Genomic DNA, 18,282 nt, shown 5'->3' with positions numbered 1-18,282 from the left:
CACGAGCGCGGGAGGGGCCGTTCTGCCGGAAGACCACGGCCACGGGTAGCGTTCCCGGCCGCAGTCTTTCCCGAGCCCAAGGGGACTCGCGGAGACGCGCTCCGCCGGGAGCGCGCGCGCCCCGGGGCTCCCAGGTCCGGCCACGGCGCGGGGCGGGCCGAGGCGGGACTGAGGGCGGGGCGGCCGCAGCCTCCGCCATTCCCCGCTCCCTCCCCCCCCACCCCCGCCGCTGCGCACCACCTCCCCGCCCCCACCCCCACCCCCCTCCCCCACCGCGCGCGCTCCGCCCGCCCCGGAGCCTCGCCCTCCGCCACGATGAGCAAATGAGCGCGAGCGAGGGCATGAAATTTAAATTCCACTCAGGGGAGAAAGTGCTGTGCTTCGAGCCTGACCCCACCAAGGCGCGAGTGCTGTACGATGCCAAGGTGCCGCCGCGGAGGGACAGGGAGGAGGCGCGGGCCGGGGACCCCGGGACGGGTGGCGGATGCGGGTGCGGACGGCGGCGCGGAGCAGGGGAAGTGGCGGGGCCCGGCGCTCCATGCCGGCGCCTCCTCGGCTTGCGCGGCGCCGTGCGTGCAGCAGGGGGCGCTCTCGGGGCGCCGCTTGGGGGAGTCGGGGCCCGGACGCTTCCGCTTCCGCCCGGCGCGGGGCTGCGCACGCGCTATCGGAAACCTCGCGCGTGCAGTGTCGCGAGGTTGGGGCCGCGACGTCGGTTTGCGCACGCGACGCCAGCGAGGGCTGAGCGTCGAGGAGGTCGCTTGCCGGCGGTCTTCACCTTTTTGTTAAATCTCTCAGCATTCTGCGCGGCCCATCGTTACCTGGGCTCCCGTGCGACGCCCTGACTGACCGAGCCAGGTCCTAAGCCGTAGCGCCATAGCACTGGCCGTCGACTCGCGACGTCTTTGCTCGGGAGCACCAATCGTGTCTGGGCCCGAACCCTCTCGTAGGCCGCGACCCCCCACCCGAGGGCAGTGTTGACCCGGTAGCTTTCGTCCCTTGGTGTCTTGCAGCATTTAGGTTTTCAGTCCCCGAGTCGCGCCCTGTGCCCGTCTATCTAAGTTTCGGGGAGTGGGGGGAGGTAGGGGGAACTGAACCACAGCTGCAGCTCCTGGGGCTTGGATGACGAGTGGGCGTGGGCACCGCAGTCCGGGGCTGGGGGCTGGCCTGGGGCCCCAGGTGCTTCTGGGCGACTCTGGCCTTAAGGGGATTTCCCAAGGCTTCTGGGTTTTGCGTGTTGTGTTTTCGGGCTCCGCCCCCGCAGCCTCTGGCTGTTTGCAATCCAACCTCCCGCCCCGCCTTGAGCTTTCCTAGGGGTGACATGCCCCATCATTTGCCCCAGATGTTCCCCCTAGGCACCCTTCTGGGAGGGATGGCATAATCAGCCAGCCGTCCTGGCTTTGGATGCGGCTGAGCAGGGGAGACTACAACTCCCAGAGGTCTCAGGGCTGCAGCTCTCTTGTCTGGCCTGGACTCTTTAGTTAGTGACAAATCGGTCGGCCAATGGCTTCAAGAAGCTGAACCCAGTCTCAGTATCAGAGACCAATCGCGAGGCGGTTGGAGGGATGTTTCCTATTTTGAGGCATCCACTCAGGAAAAAAAATGGAATTGAAAGGAAAAATGTTTCAACCCAGCTTTCAGTCTAAAAAAGGAGAGACTGCTTTCTTTTCTTTTAAAAAGAGATCTATGATCTAGTTTTCCTGATCTAGCTTCCAATATTCTGTATGTTCTGTCATTTGCGGACAATATTTCCTGGTTTCAGATTGTCGATGTTATTGTTGGGAAAGACGAAAAAGGCAGAAAGATCCCAGAATATCTGATCCATTTTAATGGTTGGAACAGAAGGTGAGTGTACTTGTTAAACGGGATTGAAAATTGATCATCTTTGCTGCACAAGAACATTGCAAACTTATTTAAGTTTTAGAAACACTTGTAGAAAAGCTTCACTTCCTGTTTCTGCTTTTTTATCAAATCTTGCCTATTCTTTAGAATGATTACTTTAAGTTAATTATATTTGGTAGAAACCCTAGTTGTTTCTGTGTCTGTGTGAGTTCCTTTTTCAGTTTATTTGCATCTTTTTGTGATTTTAAAATGTTTAAATAGTTTTCTAAAACATAAGTACTTCTGGGACACTTCTGTTTCTGTGAGGTGCTTTTAGTAGTTGTTTTGTATCAAACTAAAACACTGAATTTTACATGCTTTTCCTTTTTTTGTTTGATTAGTTGGGATAGATGGGCAGCTGAAGATCATGTCCTTCGTGACACCGATGAAAATCGGAGATTACAGCGTAAATTGGCAAGAAAAGCTGTAGCTCGCCTGTAAGAATACAAAAATCATGACATAAATGTTATTCAATGTGTTTTCTCTTAGTGTTTAGAACTTTTAAAATGTAAAAGTAAAAATATGCCCAACTTGGTTTATTAATAATTATATATATTTAAAGTGTGTTCGTGAAGAATTGCTCTTGTATTCTAAATGCTGTGTTTTCAGTGAGGTTACTATATAATCTTCTGAAGTGGAGATTAACATTTATGTTCTAGGATTTAATGATTTTTAGGTCCTTAGAGAATCACTGTTGTTATATCTTGTTTGTACTTCAAGACTCATATCAGTCAGCATCAAAATTTATTTCAGTTGTGTTTATTTTCTTTCAGGAGAAGCACAGGAAGAAAGAAGAAGCGCTGCAGGTTGCCTGGTGTTGACTCTGTCTTAAAAAGCCTCCCTGTTGAAGAAAAAGATGAAAATGATGAAAACTGTGAGTGGCTTGACTTCATTTTCTCTGGCTAAAAGAACTTTTACCTAGTCCTTTTATACCACAGGATTGAGGGGTAGGAGTCATTGCAATTACAGACAAGCAAACATTTTAAGCTCATTACATATAACATGTGCCCCTTTTGTTTTTAACAATTAAAGTAGCGGTCAGTTAGTCCATAATATCTCATCAGTCTTGCTCATGGCCACTGCCTTTTCAGCCAGTGTCTTTATTTGTACTAACCCCTCATGTTTTCTTCTTGGCACTTCCTGAGCCTTGGCCCCAGTTATGAATGCAACAGAGAATCGTAGAATCCTAGGTGACTAAACACTTTCAGATCATTAACTTGTGTGGGTTTTGCCTTCATTGAAATTGGTGTTATATTTCTCAAAATAAATTTCTATTCTGAAAGGTACAGTATTTGTGTTCAGCATTTAAAATATATGCAGGACTACAGTTAATTATTGCCAATAGTAGGACACACGCTCCACCTTAAAGAATTATAATTGTAAAGGTAAGGGAAGTATATGATGCCGGTTTGCCTGATAGTTTTTGTTTTCCCTAGCAATAAGCAGTTCCTCTGATGACAGTAGTGAAGAAAAGGATGAAGAAATAAGTGAAGAAAGTGATATTGAAGAAAAGACGGAAGTGGTATAAAGTTTCTATTGTAAAAATGCTGTCTTTGGCATATACTTAGTGGTAAAATTATGTGATAGAATTCTTCAGTTGCAGATCATTTTGTAAAAATGCATTGTTTTAACGAGATATTGTAAAGTTGCACTTGATCTTTAAGGGAAAATAATCCTTATTTATATTTATAGTCACTGTATGAACCTCTTGGTAGCTCCTTTTACCCATAAAGTGTTTTCACAAATCATAGTTACCTTTTTCTTTCCATTGAGGCCATGAACTTTATTTTTATAGTGTTGATTAGTTTTTAAATCTTGTGTATCAGACTTTGGCATCTTCTGCCTGCCTTCAAAGTTAACATAAGTATCACTGGCAAACTTAAAAGGGGGAGAAGCAAAATTAGCATTGGTAACATAGGTTAGTGCCCTAAAACACATTAACTTTTGGCCTTTAATGTACTTTTCTTTAGGACATGTGGCATTCTGGTATGAATGTTGAGGATTAACGGGGTTTGTTTCATAGTAGGCTCTCCTTTGTTAGTCTTCCTTTGGATATAAACTCTCTTACTGTTACGAGTAGTTAAAAATGAAATTGTGATATTGCAGAAGGAAGAACCGGAGCTGCACACAAAAAGGGAAATGGAAGAAAGAACAATAACTATAGAAATCCCTGAAGTTCTGAAAAAGAAGCTTGAGGATGATTGTTACTATATCAACAGGAGGAAACGGGTATGCAGGGAGAATACATAAAACATGGGTTTGTAATAGAGCTTTCATTTAGCCATATTTTACAGTCGCAGACTCAAACAATTAAGAACCTTGTAAGAATGAAATTCATATTTTAAGTTTTGTACTGAGTTAGGTTTTTAAAGTTCTCTGATGGTACTGCTCTGCTGCTGATTGAATTAAGGCATGCACAGTCTTTCCCAGCGTTGGCTGTCCATTAGAATCCTCTAGGAAGCTTTGTCAAACTCCTTATGCCTGGACTTCATTCAGGAGGTTAAGACACGGGGCACCTGGGTGGCTCAGTCGGTTAAGCGTCCTACTCTTGGGTTTTAGCTCAGGTCTTGATCTCGGGGTCGTGAGATCAAGACCCACATTGGGTTCTGCACTCAGTGGGGAGTCTGCTTTGGATTCTCTCACTCCCTCTCCCTCTGTTCCTTCTGCCGCTCCCACCTTACATATGCACATGGATGCTATCTCAAATATTTTAAAGAGAGGTTAAGACATAATTGAGCTGTCATGGAGGCTGACTGCGGACATAGTCTCCCCAGGTGGCTGTAATTGATCATTAAGATGTGAATCACTGCTTACACATATTTTTAAAATTTATACTGTAATCTTTGTGGGTAATGATTAGTAGAAGCAGTCATAGAGCTTCAAGGAATATTTATTTAAAAGATTCTCAAACAGAATTGGCTTTATTTTTGAGTTAAAAAATTTATATAGACAAGAGCACTGTTTCTTGGAATATATGGTTTATACAATGAGATGCATGCATCAGATGTCTGTTTTTTTATTAACAGTTAGTGAAACTTCCATGCCAGACCAACATCATAACTATTTTGGAATCCTACGTGAAGCATTTTGCTATCAATGCAGCCTTTTCAGCCAATGAGAGGCCTCGTCACCATCATGCTATGCCACATGCCAATATGAATGTGCATTATATCCCAGCAGAAAAGAAGTGAGTAGTGGGGGGGGGATTGATGCCTCAATGGCTCTCTCTTTGTGTATTAGAGAAGTGACTTCCATTTAGAACAGGTGACACTCTATTTCTGTAATTTGGAGTTCATTTAATATATCACTCAATTAACTTACTAATTCATTTAATAACAAATTTAATATCAAAATACTGTCCCTCTTTCAAAATGCTCAATAACTATTTAGGTATCTGGTCTGGATATATTGAGTATGCACTGCCTCAACACCAAGACCAGTTTTTTTCAGTGTTATAGGGAGATAACTTTTTGTCCTTGAGAAGCACCAGAATGGGCAAAGAAAATTTTATCAAAGCTTGTTTACAAATAGGTTTTTATTCAGGCAGGATAATTGTGTTCATAGCCTGCCTTGTGCATGTGACCCAGCTGGATTAGAGTCAGACAGGCAGATTGTTTGATTTGAAACAAGTATTAGGATTAGTTCATCAGGTCTACCCCCTTCAAGCTCCCAGTAATTGGGGCCTGTCCACCTTCTGCAGCACAGGCTGCTCGGGCTCCTCGTGTTCAGTGCAGTAAGTTAAAACTACTGGTGTATTTTTTTCACTTTATATTATAGATCAATGTTTCCATTTAATTTTTTGTTGGCAGCATCTACAAACTCATTGTATTCTTTATAAGTGTAGGTATAATACATAGCGTTTAAGTTTAAAACTCTGCCTTATTAAAAACGTGTAACTTCATTATGACATTTCGGAAAATATTTACTGCATCTCTAATCTCTTCTTACTCTCCTAGTGTTGACCTTTGTAAGGAGATGGTGGATGGATTAAGAATAACCTTTGATTACACTCTCCCACTGGTTTTACTCTATCCGTATGAACAAGTTCAGTATAAAAAGGTGACTTCGTCCAAGTTTTTTCTTCCAATTAAGGAAAGTGCCACAAACACTAACAGGTAAGTTAGACAGTCTGCAGTTTGACTATCAGATGTCAGCAACCGAATAGTTGACTCTGTCTTTGAAGATTTCCATCTAATGCTGTGGGGCCAACAGATTTGGAGGAGGAGATTGAAAAGTGGAGTTTTTCCCTGGGTAAGCTAAGTCATCATTCACTTTCAAATGGCTCTAAAAGATTTTACCGAGTGAAGATTCCAGTGTGAGAACTTGGTTTGATTTTGAGCAGCTAGCCTGTCTTTCCAAAGGCAAATGGAATGAAGAAGGCACAGGCTGAGAAGGGTAGAAGATGTGCGTTTGAATTTAGCTCCTTCACTTACTGGTTGTGTGACTTGAGGAGATACCTTCTGAACCTCTTCCTTTTGCCTCTGCACAATGGAAAGAACAGCTGCCTCCTTGGGTAGTCATTAAATGAGAAAGTTCACAAAGGGCTGGCAACCTTTTGCCTTCAACTAAAGATTAGTTCCTTTCCTGCTCTGCTGTGTCACTACTTTCTTTCCTCAGTCACCAAGCATGCCCAAATCTCTATTGTTTGGTTGGGGGAGGAGGGGCAGAAATTCCAACCTCAAGTCAATACCTTCACCTCTATAAGCTGCTTCCCTATGTTCCTGTGCCTCTCTTCCTGAGAATGGCCTGTTCTCGTGATTTCCACTTCTTCTGCTCTTGCTTACTTTATGCTCTGCCTTTGTCTCCCAACTGCCCCTGCTAACTCTGCTCCCCAAGACAGGGTACTAACAACTTCCCACTTGTCACACACCGTGCTCTGCTTTGGCCATCTTTCCCCACCATCCCCTTCTCCCTTCCCTTCATGGCTCCTTGCTCCTGGTTCTCTGTCTGCCTCATGATCATCTCTTAGCCTGCCTGCCTGCCTCTCCCATTGGTTTCACCCTATGTGAGAGGCGTGTGCAACTCACTGGGGACCTGTGTTGATGTTCCTCTGCCCTACTCCAAATCTCAAGGTTGCCAGTGTCCAGGGTGGACTGTATGTTCCACAAAGCTTGGCAGATGCTTGTGGCTTTTCTTTCTATTCTTGTGAGTAGTTACAATGTGGTGAGATAACATGGTATTCTTACTCTCTTTATTAAAAAAATAAACTTTTATTGAAGTATAGTTGACACAATGTTACATTACCTTCAGATGCAGGACACAGTGATTGCATTCTCTATGTTATGCTATGCTACTCACCACACGTGCAGCTACCATAGTAATCCTATTCTCTTGACCAGGGTTTCTCAACCTTAGCCCTATTGATATTTTGAACGAGATCATTCTTTGTGGTGGAGGGTCCTGGGCATTGTAGGTTGTTGGGCAGTAGCCCTGGCCTCTACCCGCTAGATGCCAGTAGCACTTTGCCAGTTGTGACAAGCAAAACAGCACGGTCTCCAGATAAGTGCCACTGTCCCTGGTAGGGCAAAATGACTCCCAATTGAGAACCATTGCTCTAAGACAAATACAAAAGGGGCATCACAATCTTTAATGCCAGCATGCCTTGCAGAGTTATCAAGAGGATTTTAAATGATCGAATATGTTTGGTTACTCTTTAAGAAAACACTTGTTTTGCCACATTCGAAAGTAAAAGTTTGTAATTCTCCTGGAGTGGAGTCCAGAGTGTTTTCTCTTCTGTCTGAAGGAGGACATTTAAGAACTGCTCCAGGTTTTGCAGAGATTCTGTGGGCCAGGTGTGTGCGTGTGTGTGTGTGTGTGTGTGTGAGAGAGAGAGAGAGAGAGAGAGATGCTCTCTCCTCTTCTTCCGTAGGAACCAAGAGGAGCTCTCTCCAAGCCCACCTTTGCTGAATCCATCCACACCGCAGTCCACAGAGAGTCAGCCCACTACAGGTGAGCCAGCCACCCCCAAAAGGCGCAAAGCTGAACCGGAAGCCTTGCAGTCTCTGAGGCGGTCGACACGGCACTCTGCCAACTGTGACAGGCTGTCTGAGAGCAGTGCCTCGCCTCAGCCCAAGCGCCGGCAGCAGGACACGTCTGCCAGCATGCCAAAGCTGTTCCTGCACCTGGAAAAAAGTAGGTCCATTCTCAGGTGTGGGAAAGCCATTCACTCTGTGCGTGGCCTGTGCCAGTCAACTGCTCTCCTGACGGGAGTCCAGCCAACAAGAGAGGCTGGGAGAGGAATGGGGATGAATGCACAGTCACACCCAGATTCACCCACTCAGCTGTGGGAAATCCACTGAGGAGTTTGGCTCTAACCAAGGCTCACAAGGCACTTTGCCTATGGCATGGAGAGAGGAGTCACCACACCTTCAGCTCTGCAGTTGGATGCTTGGCTGGTTTAGCTGTGTCTCGTGAGTCTGGTAGCAGTAGTTCCCCATTCCCTCCCCCCAGCCCTAATCTATCCTGCTAGGCAACCACTAGTTACTTCCTGTCCCTATGGATTTTGCCTCTTCTAGGCATCAGTTCCTGTCAGTCGAATTACACAGTAAGTGACCTTTTGTCTGTGGCTTTTTTCACTTAGCATAATGTTTTCAAGGTTCATCATGTTGTAGCATATATCAGTACTTGTTTCCTGTTTTTTTCCCCCAAATAATTCAGGTACTGTTTTTTATGATAGGAAAATACCATATATGATTGTTAAAGATTAATAATTTCTTTACTGTAACAGTCATCCGGCAGTCTAATTCAGTTGCTCTGTGATTTACAAGTGAATAATTAACATCTTTTCCTTTTGAAGAGACACCTGTGCATAGCAGATCATCCTCACCAGTTCCTCTGACCCCTAGCAAGGAAGGGAGTGCAGTGTTTGCGGGCTTTGAAGGCAGAAGAACTAATGAAATAAATGAGGTAAAGCATTACTGTTGCTGTTCATCCCCAGTGAGTCCTTCCTTCTATGGTGCTTAAGTCCTGTGAGCGGAAATCCAGTTTCCTTAGAAACACTCTGTTGCTCTTGCTGTGGATATTAACAAAATGCTTCATATGGTGATGTTTAATATTGGTTTTGGTTTCTAAAATAAGAAAGTCGCTAGGATTCCAGCCCTGTGCTTATGGTCATCTTTTAAATAAGCACAAGTATTGAAATATGTAAGTATTTTCATTTTATGCATTTTATGCACACTTGTTCTACAGAGGTCCAGAGAGTAAATATTTTAAGCCTTGCGGGCCAAACAGTCTCCTTCAAGACTACCCAATTCCAAAAGCATCCATAGACACCATGTAAATGAATGGGCATACTGTGTTCCAATAAAACTTTATTTATGGACACTGAAATTTGAATATCATAATTTTCGTGTTATGAAATATGGTTCTTCTTTTGGGTTTTCCCAACTATTTAAAAATAGAAAATTCATTGTTAATAGTAGTCCTAGTAGCCATCCCTTTGAGGGCATGCTATATGTCAGCATTGTGCCAGGAACTTGACCTAAATCACCTCAGATTTTCCAGAACAACCTTGCCACCAGGTTTCCATTTTACAAGTGGGGAAACTTTTCATTTTAAAAATTCTGTTTTGGGGGCACCTGGGTGGCTCAGTTAAGCGTCTGCCTTCAGCTCAGGTCATGATCCCAGGGTCCTGGGATGGAGCCCCACATCGGGCTCCCTGCTCAGCGGGGAGTCTGCTTCTCCCTCTCCCACTCCTGCTCCCCCTGCTTGTGCTCTCTCTCTCTGTCAAATAAATAAAATCTTTTAAAATAAATAAAAATAAAAATTCTGTTTTTGGGGTGCCTACGTGGCTCAGTCGTAAAGCGTCTGCCTTCGGCTCGGGTCATGGTCCCAGGGTCCTGGGATTGAGCCCAGAGTGGGGCTCTCTGCTCAGCGGGGAGCCTGCTTCTCCCTCTCCCTCTGCCTGCCGCTCCTCCTGTTTGTGCTTGCTCTCTCTCTCTCTCAGATAAATAAAGTCTTTAAAAAAAAATTCTGTTTTTAAGGCTAGTTAATTGATGTGTAGGTAGTGAGAGTTTTGGAGGCTCAGGAGATGTCTTGGTCTACTGGGATATTCTATGAATCTCACCTAGGAGGTAGGATTTCCCTGTTTCTGTGCATAGGGGAACTAGCTTTACTAGGGAGAGAGAACATTTAATGGTGAGAGTTGGCAAACTTTTTCTGTAAAGGGTCAGATTGCAAATATTTTCAGGGTTGTGTACTATACAGTCTCTTTCGAGATTATCCAACTCTGCTGTTGGCATGAGAGCTACTCATAAATGATGGGTGTGGCTCTATGCCCCCCAAATGTATTCATGCACACTAGTAATTGAATTTCATATGATTTTCATGTCATGAAATATTTATTCATGTGATTTTATTAACCATTGAAAAATATGACAATCATTTTCAGCACAAGGGGGTTGGGCTGGATTTGGCAGAAGGCCTTAGTTGGCTGACCCCGATAGAAAAGCTGGAAAACTTAATTTGTTTTACAATGACAATGAGGGAAAGTTAGGAAATTCCTATTACAGCAGTCCCTAAGGTCCTGTTTTTCAGACAAGGCCCTGCAGGTGTTATTAAGGGGAGTCCTGTTTCTTTTAAAAGGGACATGAATATTCAGGCAAGGCCATTCCCACTCAGGTTGGCAGTGCGAGGCCACCATCTAGTGGTTAGAGGTACAGCTGCACAGCTGCAAGCTCTAGTAGAATTGGATTTCTAGTAAGACAGGCTCTCAACAGTGACTCTCAAACCAAACAGGAGACCTTAGGGAATTCCCACCTTTGTGAGTGCCTCTGTCTCTGTGTTTTAACAAAAGCACTGCATCAGGGTAGGTGTACACATTACGATTCACAGGTGGTTGTCTATATACCCCAGTTGAGAATCCCTCTGCTAGAAACCTGTTTTCCCCCATGAAATTTATCTTTGGTAAATAGAAGGTGATAATACTGCATTGAAATGCAGAGTTGAATAAGTGAGGTAGGCTGGCCTACTAACTAGCCAAATGACCAGCTTTTGCAACGTTGTGTGTGTCATGGTCCAATTATTGCAGATTCTCCTATGTTAACTTCAAGTATTACTGTCAAAACAGTTGCCAAGCTTCAGTTGTGTGCACCACAGGCTGAGGTGCTGGGCGTGGAATAAAGATGCTGAAACCAAATCCCTGCCTTCAGTAATCTATACCACAGATGGGTGGGGTAGGTGAGGCCAGGGCTGAAGCTGGGACTTCCAGCATGGAGGCATACAGAACCATGGTGAGACTTACTCGCTTCTGCAATTTCATTGTGTTAAATTGAGTACATCAGCTTTTCTGGGGTGGTTTTGGCATCCTTCTGCCTTGTCTTACAGAGGATTTTCTTTGGCCCTACTATATTTCCAGATTAAACTTGACTGATCCCAAAAGGCAAAGCAGCATCTCAGTAAAATAGTCTTATAATTTGCTGAAGTATTTCTGTGGAGGCTCATCAGAGAGCTTTTAAATACAACTCTGACTTTAACAAAAGCCTGAAATCCACCCACAGTTCTGAAATTTAGAAAGAAGGAAAAGAAATCGGTTACCAAGGTTGAGGTCTATTTTCACTTGATTCAATGGTTCAGATTAGTTTCCAAAGTGAATCAAATATATGAGGAAATTAGGGAATCTTAAAACAATGGTAATATTACTCACAACATGTTTAGGTTACTTTTTACTAATATATTCTCTATTATAGTATGATTTCCTATAAAGGAAAAGGTACAAAATGACCAAAACAGTTAAGCTAATTTATAGGTAATAGCTGTTGAGAATTGGAAAATCAAATATTTCCTTAATCTTACTTTAGTCTCCCTTCCCCCTACACACACATTTTATTTTTTTAAGATTTTATTTATTTGACAGAGAAACAGCGAGAGAGGGAACACAAGCAGGGGGAGTGGGAGAGGGAGAAGCAGGCTTCCCGCTGAGCAGGGAGCTTGATGCGGGGCTCAATCCCAGGACCTTGGGATCATGACCTGAGCCTAAGGCAGACGCTTAACTGACTGAGCCACCCAGGTGCCCCCACACTTTATTTTTATAAACTTGTTTTTATTTTGACATAGAGCCATATTTTTTCCTCTACATGCAATTTAGTGTTACAACTTTTAAGGGATGAGAAGTATCTCCATGTTGCCAAGGAAGGTGGATCCTCACGTGATTTAAAAGGCAAAAATGTTTTGAAAAAATTATAGGAAACTATTAGATATATGCTAATATATAATCAACATGGAAAATGCATACCTTTATCCTCCCAAACTGCCTAAATCATAATTTCACCAATAAGAAATGGACATTTAACATTTTGGTATATACTTCTTGGTAGTTCTTTTGTGTATTTACATAATAATTATACACATTATATTGTGTATTTTTTCCAAGTCATATTGAACTTCGTTATTTTGTAGCTTGATCCTTTTCAACATAATGCATTATACTCTCCTATATGCCAAGATCATGCCCTTAAAGAACTTCATGGGAAAGTTAGAGGGGTGGCTTTCAAAATTCCACATTGGTTTGTTGTTACTGTTTACTCCCATTTTCTGGCCCAGCTGTGAAGCAACTCCTAAGTTGCTAGAAGGACAGGAAGCTTGGGAGTGAGAGTGTGACACTCAATTTGAGTTGAGAACCTCAAAGCATGTGTATTTCTGCTGGGATTCCAGATTTTGAGATCTCTTGATAACAGTGTTAAGCATGAATTGAATGATTTGTTATTATGTCTTTTCTCAGGTCCTCTCCTGGAAACTTGTACCCGACAGTTACCCCCCAGGTGACCAGCCGCCTCCACCCTCTTACATTTATGGGGCACAACACTTGCTACGATTGTTTGGTAAGAAATCCTGGTCCCTGCTTTCTTCTGCCTTTCCCAACCCTTTCCCCTCCACTTTGGGGTTTTTTTTAATCTATTTTTTTTTTTAGTAATCTCTACACCCAGTGTGGGGCTTGAACTTATGACCCTGAGATCAAAAGTCACATGCTTTTCCGACTGAGCCAACCAGGCACCCCTCCACTTTGGTTTTTACACCCTTGTTAGTTTATGTACATCTCGTGGTAATTTTGAGGGTCTAAGAAAAATCATTGAAGAATGACCTCTTAAAAAAAGGCACTGAATGAATCTTAAATTCCATAAAAATTGTGTTTATACCATTTGTACCACTGTACTGTGTTCAATAAGAGTTTTTGGGTTTTTTTGATGATGTAGATGTTAATTTCAGTTTAAATAGGATAAATAGGACCCTCAGTGTGTCCTGCTCATTGCCAGAGTCTGCCAATTGTAAATGGTTCCGGTTTTATTTTTAATGCAGTGAAACTTCCAGAAATCCTTGGAAAGATGTCCTTTTCTGAGAAGAATCTGAAGGCTTTACTGAAGCACTTTGATCTCTTTCTTAGGTATTTAAATTTGTTTGTAAAAACTTATCTCTGCTGCCTTATATATGACTTTCCTGAATTCCTCCATAATAGATGTGGAAGCTAGTTCTGTGGTATTTTAAATAGTCACAGTATTAGCTAAGTATGATTGATTCTAACTATAATCATCACATCGGGTTTTTGGCTGTTTCTTTTTTCTGAAATTTATTGTGTAGAGATAAAATTTTTTGTGTCACTAGAAGAATCCAGTTGGGTAACTGTGAATAGAAAATTTTTTACAGTAGAAGTGATGAGATTGATAATAATTTAGTTTAAATTTTATATTTAGAAGTACCTTATATTAGACTTTTCTTTGTTGCATATACATAAATTAACCTAAATATTAGCATTTACAGGTTGAATTTTTGTGTTTAGAGTTAAGATAAATGACCAATACATGCTGACAGTTTGTAAACTCAGAGAAAGGTATTGTTTCCTTCATCCGACAGAGCCAGTCATTATATCTTAGGATCATTTGCCCTGAGGCTCTGCCCCCTACTCCTTGCACCATGCTGTGGGCCCCAGACTCACTTGTGCCGGTGGCCCAGCTCTCTCCCACCCAGATGTCTATTGACCAGTTCCTCTGCTTGGTGTTCAAGGCTGCTCATCACACTGCCTTACCCAGCTCATCTATCTGCCTGATCTTATTTCTTTTCTGTAAGGGGGTACCTCTTCCTTGTTGTCAGGCTCCAACCTGCAAGAATTAAACAGGTAGGATTCATCAGTGTGGAAAGTATTCCAGGCAGAGAAATAGGTTTTCGGAGTTTTTAAAGGATATTTTTATGTAGACATTTTGAGTAAAGCGTCCGTGAGTGAAATGAGACTTTATTACATGTTATTAGAAACAATTATGAAAAATATACTCTTCCCTTCCAACCTCCCCCTCAAACACACAATTCTATTTGGCATAAAGACTGTGTAGGCCAAAATCAAATAATGCCAATAAAATATGAAGAATAGCTGCAAGTTATAGCATAGGAAAGCCTGCTGATTTTGAGGTATGCCCAATACAAAATAGAAATTAGGGTTTTAAGAATTAACTTAGAAAGATTTACAAATATAGGAATTGGTTTTGAAAATGTATCCAAAACGTCAACTAGAGAATCGGTGGACTCAATAATCACCTTAAGAATGGCATGGTCCAAAGAAGAAAGAGTTAACTATCTAATGAATTTTGACTCCGTTTTTACTAAAGAAGGTATTGGGTTTATCCTTACATTTTTAGGAATTTGAACAGGTGGAAAGAGGCTGGAGAAACAAGCATGAAACTAGTTAGCTTTGTGGTTAATATGGCCCATGTGAGAATGTTTAAGCCCCACTGTGGTGAAATCTTTGACACTTCAGATACAAGATAACATCTGCATAATGTGAACTTTTGAATGACTGGCCTCATTATAACGTCCATCATCAGACATAAGTCAGCCTTGTTTATGAGTTTTGCTACTATAAGCTGGAACTGTAACACCTTTTGGAATGGCAAATTAGGACCCAGATACTCTTTACTATTTATACTATTCAATTTTGGTTTAGCTTAGCCTGTAGAAAGTATTGGGAATTTCTCAAGTGACATTTGTTGAGTTTATAGCTTTTTTTAAAAAAAAAGATTTTATTTATTTATTGGAGAGAGAGCGTGAGCATGAGCAGGGGGAAGGGCAGAGGGAGAAGCAGGCTCCCCGCGAGCAGGGAGCCCGACACAGGACTGTATGGATCATGACCTGAACCAAAGGCAGACGCTTAACTGACTGAGCCACCCAGGTGCCCCGAGTTTATAGTTTTTTATAGTCTTATTTTTTTAATACTTTATTTATTTGACAGAGAGCATGCACAAGCGGGGGGAATGACAGGCAGAGGGAGAGGGAGAAGCAGGCTTTCCGCCAGAGCAGGGAGCCCGATGTAGGGCTTGATCCCAGGACCCTGGAATCATGACCTGAGCTGAAGGCAGACACTTAACCAACTGAACTACCCAGGCACCCCAATATCGGTTTTATAACAGGAAAATGCAGTACTCGTCAGAGCCAGTTTTTTTTTTTTTTCAGTGTTTGTATAATGAAGCCTGCCACCTAGTGGAGTTTAGGTTCTATTCTCTTTGTACACTTGATAGTGAAAGGATCCCAATGAAATGGTAATTAATGTAGAAGCCAGATATACCTAGAAATCAAGGTTATATTCAATTTTTTTTCCTTTGGAATACCAAAAAAAGGTGAAATGTTCGAATGGTTGCAAGTTAAAATTTTGCTTGCTTGTGTTGAGCCCTCACTATAAAGATCATCAGGGCCATTTTCTTCTTTTCCCAGGTTTTTGGCAGAATATCATGATGACTTCTTTCCAGAGTCGGCCTATGTTGCTGCCTGTGAGGCGCACTATAGCACCAAGAACCCCAGGGCGATTTATTGAAGTTTTGATGGTTCTAGAAGAACAGCTTCTCTGTCTAGCTCTGTGCTCTAGGTTCCCAGTGAAGATCTAGGGAGATGGGGGACCTTCTTTACAGAGCTGACACGACACCCACCCCCCTGGGGGCTCTGGCAGAGGTGGGCCCATTTGTTTGAGTTGCTTACATACTGTAGTTATTTCTGTTAAGATTTACTTCCTAGGTGCCTGACCAGCCTCCAGCATGAGACCCTTGCCACTGTTCATGTCATCTGTGACAGCAGGAAAAGAACAGCTGTGTTCACAGGGAAGCGTTAATGAGAGCATGTGTAGGTCAGGCTGTTTCAGTAGCTGTTGGAATTAATTCGTTAGCAATAACCACGTTTTTTAGTTATTTGTTAGCATTAAGCAAAATTGTTTTCCAAACTGTTTTCATTCTTGTGATGAGGCTCAACGAGTCTGTCCAACAAATTTTAGTTTTGCTTGGAAATCACAAAGTAGTCCCAAAATATTTTAGAGGGAATTGATATCGATGGCAAAAGAAAATTTGCAGTCACACATTTGCTTGTTACAGTTCCTTTTCTCCAAAACCTTATTTTTGGTAATCTAAATAAAGTGTTGCCTCTCTTGTTTGAGATTTTACAGCTATACTTTGTTGTGTAATGTTATGGTTCCCTTTCTGTAAAACCTTATTTTTGGTGATCTAAATAAAGTGTTGCCCATCTTGTTGCAAAGAACCAGGAGTTTTCACTCTGGCCTTGTCCTCTTTGTTGCAAAGGAACAGTGAGGTAATCTCTTGACATAACTTTTTGTTTTATTTTGTTTTACTTTTGTGCCTTTTTTTGCTAAGGCCTTTTGTTTTCTGTCCTTCTTTGATTTTGGCCCACTTGGTGGCTTGACCAGAAGAAGGTGGCTACTGGGAGTCAGTGCAGTTTTTTGCTATCTTGCTGCTGCCCTCTGAGGTGGTCTGGGGCCAACACATTTATCCTCGTCCACCATTGCCAGCTGATGGTCTCTGCAGTCACCCTTCTAATCCTCGTTTTAGTCTCTCATGTGCTCCCCTCTCCCGCAGGATGCTTAAAAGGAAAACATTAACGTGATGAATGTGATACTTAACTGCAAGGTTTGGCAGTTTAGGAAAATAACAGCTTGAAAAATGACAAGAGGAGGATAACATAGTAATTTTTATGAAAATGGCCTAGACATTTAAGAAAGTTGTAACTCAATTAAAGGGATCCCAGTATCGTACAAGCCTTGACTATAGCACCTGCCTTTTCTTGTAGCTCAGTTCAGTTGACCTTAACTTCCAAAGGCCATTGGTCATGAATGACAAAGGCCACAGGGGATTTTTTAAAAATCTAAAATGGTTCAATGGTTCCATCAAAGAGACTTCTGCATATACTGACTAGTGAGATTCAGAACCTGTAAATCAAAGTAGACATCATCTTAGTGTGGTTAGTAGCTAAGTAGGACTCAGGTTTCGGGTGTCTAATCAGGAATAGCACTGAGTTCATACTATGTTTCATTTCCATTTGGTTTATGCAGTGCCTCTTTAATTAAATCTGGTGCACCTGCAGTGTGCTCTGAATTGCTGAAAAAGTTTAATCAGTAATTATTCATGGCCTGGAAAAGAAAAAAAAAAAATTTCCCTTACAAGAATCTCCTTGTTTAATGTCTCCAGCGAAATGAACACAGACCATCTCTGGGAACATTTATACAGTTGTATACCTTGAGTTTACAATTCATTCATTTTCTAATGAAAAGTTTTCTTCCGACAAGGCATTTCCTAATCATAACTTCCTTTAAGCTAATTATTTGCAGCTTAGGTTGATTTAAAGAACTTCAAAATATCCCTTTATTATATATCATTAATCATTTTTCAAATACTCAGTTAAAAATATGATTTAAATGTCTAGACCATTCTTCTAAAAATTCTACGTTATCTTCCTCTTGTCAGTTTTTAAATTGTTATTTTCCTACACTGCCAAACCTTGCTGTTAAGTGTCACATTTATCATGTTAATGTTTTCCTTTTAAGTTCTTTAAAGGTATATTGAAAATAATATTTCAGTAACTTGTATATCAGGTCCTTGTACTAGGACTTTGAAAACAACATTTGAGAACAAAAAAAACCACTTCTGTCTGAACAAAAGTAGATTTATAAATCATTCCATAGTACCGGGGTGCCTGGGTGACTCAGTCGTTAAGCGTCTGCCTTCGGCTCGGGTCAGGATCCCAGGTCCTGGGATCGAGCCCTGCATCAGACTCCCTGCTCCTCGGGAAGCCTGCTTCTCCCTCTCCTACTCCCCCTGCCTGTATTCCCTCTTGCTATGTCTCTCTCTGTCAAATAAATAAATAAAATTTTTAAAAAATCATTCCGTAGTACAGTGTGCATAAAAAAAGCAAAAGAAAAATTTATTGAGGTGCCTGGCTGGCTCAGTCAATAGCGCATGCGACTCTTAAGAGTCGTGAGTTCAAGGGCGCCTGGGTGGCTCAGATGGTTAAGCATCTGCCTTCAGCTCAGGTCATGATCCCGGGGTCCTGGGATCGAGTCCCGCATCGGGCTCCCTGCTAGGCGGGGAGCCTGCTTCTCCCTCTGCCTCTGCCTCTCTCTCTCTCTCTGACTCTCATGAATAAATAAAT

The 18,282-nt window shown here is 42.3% G+C and overlaps 1 protein-coding gene across 1 annotated transcript; it reads left to right on the top strand.

Annotated features, from left to right (window-relative positions):
- Positions 1-273: 273 nt before the first annotated feature.
- Positions 274-16,377, top strand: MSL3 (MSL complex subunit 3). Its single transcript, XM_078064729.1, has 13 exons — positions 274-425; positions 1,760-1,842; positions 2,220-2,315; positions 2,652-2,752; positions 3,315-3,400; positions 3,985-4,107; positions 4,905-5,065; positions 5,835-5,993; positions 7,748-8,010; positions 8,675-8,784; positions 12,596-12,695; positions 13,171-13,255; positions 15,568-16,377. Exons 1-13 carry the CDS (start codon positions 324-326, stop codon positions 15,665-15,667), a joined length of 1,569 nt encoding a protein of 522 aa, XP_077920855.1. The 5' UTR covers positions 274-323; the 3' UTR covers positions 15,668-16,377.
- The last annotated feature ends 1,905 nt before the right edge of the window (positions 16,378-18,282 follow it).

This window comes from Halichoerus grypus, chromosome X, assembly GCF_964656455.1.
Source record: "Halichoerus grypus chromosome X, mHalGry1.hap1.1, whole genome shotgun sequence".
Taxonomy (NCBI): Eukaryota; Metazoa; Chordata; class Mammalia; order Carnivora; family Phocidae; genus Halichoerus; species Halichoerus grypus.
Note: the sequence above shows the minus strand (reverse complement) of the source record. Positions and strands in the feature narration are given on the sequence as shown.

Bases quoted from the DNA above. Each gene is read 5' to 3' on its own strand.
- MSL3 (XM_078064729.1), top strand. From the start codon at position 324: ATGAGCGCGAGCGAGGGCATGAAATTTAAATTCCACTCAGGGGAGAAA. The intron at 1,843-2,219 runs GTGAGTGTACTT...TTGTTTGATTAG, and splicing joins TTTAATGGTTGGAACAGAAG to TTGGGATAGATGGGCAGCTG. The intron at 2,753-3,314 runs GTGAGTGGCTTG...TGTTTTCCCTAG, and splicing joins AGATGAAAATGATGAAAACT to CAATAAGCAGTTCCTCTGAT.